Consider the following 6,498-nt stretch of genomic DNA (forward strand, 5'->3'; position numbering starts at 1 on the left):
ATTAAGTCTGCTGATTCTTCTAGCACACTTAGTAGTTACGGTATCTCCATGACACTGGGTGAGATAAACCAGGGCTTCATGTCTTCTGTTACAAAAAGCTAGACCAATGCATGTATCTGCTTGCTTTTAATTTATTCAGTTTCCGAAATTGCAGATGGGAAAAAGATTCAGATATTTGCTGTGCATTTGTGTGAAAGAGAGCTTGGAAGACTAGTAAGAGGTTTAATTGGCCAATAGAAAATTCCAGAGGCGTAGTCGGAAGGCAGATGATGCAGCAGCATTGACGAAGCTAAGCAGGTTGGCTCTGGTGCTGTCTAGAGGGTAGACCACCAAGGAAGCTCTGTGGATGGATGCCCCACTGAGCTCCATGAGAGTAGGAAGGAGTGCAACTAGTGCATTAAATAATAATAGAGGCAGAAGTGTTGAAGAATTTGCTGTGGCAGGGTAATTACTGAAAATTCTCAGCTAATTACTGAAAATTCTGTTCAGCACTTTTCAAACTTCTCTCACATATTTCTAAGGTTTGCTCTGCAGAGTGCATTACAGTTCAACCTGAAATGCTCACAATAACCAGTGGTATTGCTGTCCTTTTTCTATTCGTTCATTTTCTCTCTTGCTGCGTATAGGTTATTGTGAGAGTCATGGGGTACAACAATTGCCTTTTGTGTTACATCCAAAACTTTTAAAATATAGGGGGGTTTTTTTAGAAAATGGCTGGAGGTAGTGCAAGAAGTCCAGGGGGGTGTCATCCTGGTTCCCATTGCAACCAAATTGTAAGGCACATCAGTCCAGCGTAGCTGTTTCATATGAGCAGCAAAAAGTAGGTAGAACAAAGCCATATCTTTAAAAGACTGCGTTGGAATGTTTTGAAAACATAGGATAAGTTTTATATATTTGATCTATTTTTTTCAACACTACAAGTGTCGTAATGCAGACTAAGCACACTCCATGAATGTGATTTTGATAACATAAAACGTTTGGATTCAAGATGTTCTTGTTGAGGCTGCCTGAGATTAAATGCTGCTGCTGAGCCTGGGTTGTGGACCAGGACTCTGTTTCAACCAGTTCACCTCTTGACTGGCGTGATTTGAGTTGATACTTGGGAATCACCTGCTATCATTCTAAGCCATGCCTTCTGCCCCACTCCCCAGGGTTCAGGTAGCCGGCTCAAGGTCGACTCAGCCTTCCATCCTTCTGAAGTCGGTAAAATGAGTACCCAGCTTGCTGGGGGGGGGGAAGTGTAGATGACTGGGGAAGGCACCACCCCGTTAAAAAGTCTGCCGTGAAAACGTCGTGATGCGACGTCACCCCAGAGTCAGACTGGTGCTTGCACAGGGGGCTACTTCTACCTTTGCTATTAATGTTCAAACACTGAATTTAGATTTGAGATGATGAACTTAAGCACTATAATTACTGCAGATTTACAGAAAGATTTAATAATTTTCTACTCAGTAAATCACATATGGAATTAATTTATCATCAGGTTCCCTTGAACAATATGTTTGGATATGCAACGGAATTGAGGTCTTCCACAGAGGTAAGTATACAGCTCATTTCTAAGCATATGAAACCATTCTTGTACAGAAGCAAGCATGCACTTTTGCGTCCTGTCGCCTGTTGTCACACACTAAGGTCTTGCATCTGGCAGTGACTGGCAGAGCTCCCTTGGCAGCAAGTAGAAGGATAGCAGCTGCTATTGGCTAATCCTCAAGACAGCTGGTTAGATCAAAAGGACTGTAGAAGGAAGGGGTAGGAGCCTGGGAAGGCCAAGGGAAGCAGGGAGGGTCTAGAAAAGGAGGTTTAGGAGCAGCCCAGAGCAATTATGGAAAGAGAAGACTAAAAGAAGGACAGAGGGGGGAAGAGAAATAGGGAGACTCAGCATAGCATGTTCACACACTTCTACCTCTGCAGGAGCCTTTTCTCCATTTGTAGGGCTTGCTCCATTCACAGGGGCCAGCTTCTCTTTTCTTGCTGCAGCCGCCCTACTGCACCACCTGCTATTTCCAAGAGTGCTGAACCCCCACACCCAGGGGGCTTCACTGGGAAGAGGAGAGTAGCAGAATTTCCTTTTGTGACGTCTTGGTTTGAGTTGGGGTGAAACCTGCCTCGGGGGTTGTGATAACAGTAAGCAAGGAGACGATGAAAAAAGTAACAAATGGGGCCAATGCGGTGGTGTCATTGTACGTACATGTGTGTGCTGATGTTAATGGCACACTTGTGTTTCTCATGTGTTTGCGAAAAATAAAGCCATTCCTATAAAGAGGCTGGAATGCAATGAGGACAGAAGCCTGGGAATAAAGAATTTTAGGTGAAGAAATGGAGTCAAAGAGCACTAGCAGTAGAACATTCTCTGGCATCTGAGAGCGAGGGCAGCTTTACATACAGAATTCATTCTTCTTTCTGCTATAAGTACCAGATGCAGGGATCCGCTGCTAGTTGGCAGCCGCTTCAGATGTATACATATTCTTTTAAACTTGTACATTAGAGGTATGTGTGAAAAACTCACTTCCTGAAATGATGCCAAGGGCAGCCATATTCCTTTATTTGCATTGGCATAGTGTTTTTCTGTCTTGTTCTGAACTGAGGTGCTCTGAAGCAGGTGATACACTTGCTGCCTTTTACCCCAAGGCAGGCGGTTGTGTGTGTATCCAAGTTCTGTTTTTTAAAAACGTAGATTTGTCATTTTGCAAATGTAAACCCAGCTGTCACATTAAGAGGCACAAGTCAGTTGTTGTATAGTCACTGCTTTTCATTACTGTTTTCTATCCTTCCCTGTATGCTACACGAAGGATATAGCAATGTAGCACAGGGATCCTCAGTCTTTTTCAGCCTGTGGACAGTTTTGGAATGTTGATAATTTTATTTATTTATTTTTCATATTTATATCCCGCCCTCCCCGCCGAAGCAGGCTCAGGGCAGCTAACAACATCATATGACAACAATAAAACAATCACAATCACAAGTCCATTAAAAGTTAAAACAGGTTACAATTTAAAATTATTAGTGCAGTTTTAAAACAACAGTTTGGTGCTAACATTGTACCATTCTTCAGTGATGTTTGGCATCTACACATTTTGGTTGAAGCCCATTCGAAATAGTGTTGTTTTTGCAGGCCTTGCGGAACTGGGCAAGGTCCCGCAAGGCTCTAACATTGTCTGGGAGTTGGTTCCACCAGTGCGGGGCCGCAATAGAGAAGGCTCTTCCTCTAGTAGCCTTCAATTTCGCCTCCCTCGGCCCAGGGATTACTAATAGGTTGTGTGATCTGGATCTAAGTACCCTCTGGGGAATATACGGGGAGAGACAGTCTCTAAGGTAGGCAGGTCCTCGGCCATATAGGGCTTTAAAGGTGATAACCAGCACCTTGTAGTGAATCTGGAACACTATTGGCAGCCAGAGCAGTCTCCGCAGCCCCGGCTGAATATGGTCCCGGCTAGGGAGACCCAATAACAGCCTGGCCGCTGCATTCTGCACCAGCTGCAGTTTCCAAATTGGAGACATGGGCAGCCCCATGTAGAGGGTATTACAGTCTAGTCTTGAGGTGACCGTTGCATGAATCACTGTTGCTAAATCGCCATGCTCTAGGAAGGGGACCAACTGTCATGCACCGCCTAAGGTGGAAAAAGGCAGATCTCACAGCGGCTGCTATCTGGGCCTCCATGGCCTATGTGGGCTCCAGTAGCACCCCCAGCCTCTTGACTTTGGGCGCCTGTATTAGTGGCGTCTAATCAAAAGCTGGTTGAGGGATTTCCCTTCCCAGACCACCGCGGCTCAGACAAAGGACTTCTGTCTTCGTTGGATTCAGCTTCAGACGACTCAGCCTGAGCCACCCCGCCACGGCTTGTAATGCCAGGGCCAGATTTTCTGGGGCGGAGGCAGGCCGGCCATCCATCAGCAAATAGAGCTGGGTGTCATCAGCGTACTGATGGCAACCCAGTCCAAATCTCAGACAATCTGGGCAAGGGGGCGCATATAGATATTAAACAAGATTGGGGTAAGCACCGCCCCCTGAGGCACCCCACAATTAAGTGGATGCCTCTGGGATGATTGTCCCCCAATCGCCACCCTTTGTCCCCGACCACAGAGGAAAGAGGAAAGCCATTGCAAGGCCAACCCCTGAATCCCCGCATGGCACGGTGGTCCCAGAGCCAGTCACAAAAGCCTTGAGCTGTTGCCAGGCTGCTGCTTCTGCATTTTGGCTCCCAGTAGAGGTAGAATTGAGGGATACCTCCTGGGTTCTTCTGAGGCTGGCTGTTTGCTTTGGGAGAAGAAGAAGAAGATATTGGATTTCTATCCTGCCCTCCACTCCAAAGAGTCTCAGAGAGGCTCACAATCTCCTTTACCTTCCTCCCCCACAACAGACACCCTGTGAGGTGGGTGGGGCTAGAGAGGGCTCTCACAGCAGCTGCCCTTTCAAGAGCTATGGCCAGACCCAGAGCTATGGCTGACCCAAGGCCATGCTAGCAGGTGCAAGTGGAGGAGTGGGGAATCAAACCCGGTTCTCCCAGGTAAGAGTCCGCACACTTAACCACTACACCAAATGAGTGCCAAGGAGTGCATCAATGGGCATTATGGTGCCCACAGGTGATATACTGGGGATGGTTGAATTACCATTTTTAAAACTGGCATCACATTTTGTGTAACTTTTAATTTCTTAGATGTTGCTTAAATCATCTCTGACTAGGAACTTTCCTCTCTCCCCAGGGAAAAGGTGAATTCACAATGGAATACAGTCGATACGAGCCCTGCTCACCCAATACACAGGAAGAATTAATTAACAAATACCTAGAAGCAACGGGACAACTTCCTGCAAAAAAAGGCAAGGCCAAGAGCTGATTTGCCTCTGGGAGAGGTTATTGCAAGGATCCAATAGCAAAATTTGGCTGCTACTGGTTTAATGACACGAGAAAAATCAAAGCAGGTGGCTGAATTTCATCCTGGATTGATAGTTTGACTTTATTAAGTCACTGAGAGACACTTGCTGTGACGTAATCACTGTCTTAATTTAACCATGTATCTTTTTGTTTCGATTTAAATGCTTTATATTAAAGTGATGCTAACTGTACTGTCTTTCATTTGGGTTAATGTATGTCAGTTTCCACCCTTCCTCCAACGACCTCTCCCAGTGTCCTCCTACCTCTCCCCATTTTTTCTCCACAGTAACCCTGGGAAGTAGGTTAGACTCATCACAGCCCAGTACTCTCAGTATTCAGGGGCCCCAGCTGCCTTGATCCGCCTTGCCTTTCAGGGGTCTTCCATGCCGTGAGTTTTGCTGAGAACCAAGGGGGACCGTATGCTTAAATACTTGTTAGCCCTTTGGGATTTGAGATTTCTGTCTCCAGTAGGATGTGCACCCACAAAAGGAGTATTTTTGAATCTGACCCATTTTGCAGGTCAGAAAATCTCTCTGTGCTTTTGTGTGTGTGTCATGGGCAATGATGAGGGGGAGCTGCCGCTGCATCTGAGCGGCCACAAGCACAACCCCGCCCCCCAACTAACCCCCACAGATAACTTTTGTACAGGAGAAACTCTGCCAAGACTTGGCTACCCGGCGCCAAGAGGTGCAGCTAAGAGCTAGGCACTCCCTCAGCCCAGAGTTCTAACAGGAGCCTAGGCACTTGCTAATTGGAAACAGCAGCAGAAAGCCATTTAGCTCCCTGCTCTGGGCTGATTCCCTGTGGAAGCAGCGTGTTTCTTGCGACATGCATCCACCCTGGTTGATTTTGAAACCTGATCCTTCGGCTCCTGAACTTCTGGCTATGAATGACTTGGCTATTGGTTGGTGTTTTGACATCTCTCTCTTGGTCCCTCCTCTGCTGTGCCCTGTTGATTCTGACCTCAGACTGGCTTTGGACTTGCCCTGGTGGTTCCCCTCTGCTCTCCAACTCAGACCATCTGTCTCTTTCCCTGCTTGCACCCCAGGGTGTGACAATGTGTGTGTGTGAGAGAAACAGGGTTCTCCCCTGCCCCATACTGGTTTCTGTTCAGTACCAATGGAGCTGGTCAGTGTAACCCAGGGTCCTGAGCATGGGAAGATTTCCCAAGCAGTCTTCAGTAAATACCATATATTGAGAATAAAACAAATCTTCAGTAACTAAACAGAAATCCAGGAAAGCACAGATAACCAGGGAGCAATCAGTAGACACCTTTAGGCAGAATACTGAGACGACATATAAAAATGGTATCTTGCTATAACTAAGCCTTTGACTTACCTTTCCCTCCTGGGAATGGGTCCAAGACTGAGCATCTCAGCACAGCCTGACTGGGTCTGCCTAGGAGGTCAGTCTTGACCCATCACTCCAGTCCAAGGAAACAGTTTTGTAGATGTGCCTGCAGCCTTAGTGTTCCTTTTTTTAACCCAGTCATTTAGGGTTTGCAGGCTCAACGTTCCCCTCCAAGCCTGCTTTTGATCGATCACTTCAAAAGTCTGGACAATACAGATGGAGGTGCCAAGGGACAAAAACTGTCATGATCCATTGTGCTTTCGACAGCTTGGCCAAA

General features: G+C 46.6%; 1 protein-coding gene across 1 annotated transcript in view; it reads left to right on the plus strand.

The window, feature by feature from the left end:
- GFM1 (G elongation factor mitochondrial 1) overlaps positions 1-5,062 on the plus strand; it is a 47,246-nt gene extending 42,184 nt beyond the window's left edge. Inside the window, exons 17-18 of the mRNA XM_060242392.1 lie at positions 1,484-1,537; positions 4,702-5,062. Of these exons, the coding sequence (XP_060098375.1) occupies positions 1,484-1,537; positions 4,702-4,833 (186 nt within the window). The 3' untranslated portion in view covers positions 4,834-5,062. The remainder of the gene's footprint in view (positions 1-1,483; positions 1,538-4,701) is intronic.
- Positions 5,063-6,498: the final 1,436 nt, after the last annotated feature.

This window comes from Heteronotia binoei, chromosome 6, assembly GCF_032191835.1.
Source record: "Heteronotia binoei isolate CCM8104 ecotype False Entrance Well chromosome 6, APGP_CSIRO_Hbin_v1, whole genome shotgun sequence".
In the NCBI taxonomy this organism is placed as follows: Eukaryota; Metazoa; Chordata; class Lepidosauria; order Squamata; family Gekkonidae; genus Heteronotia; species Heteronotia binoei.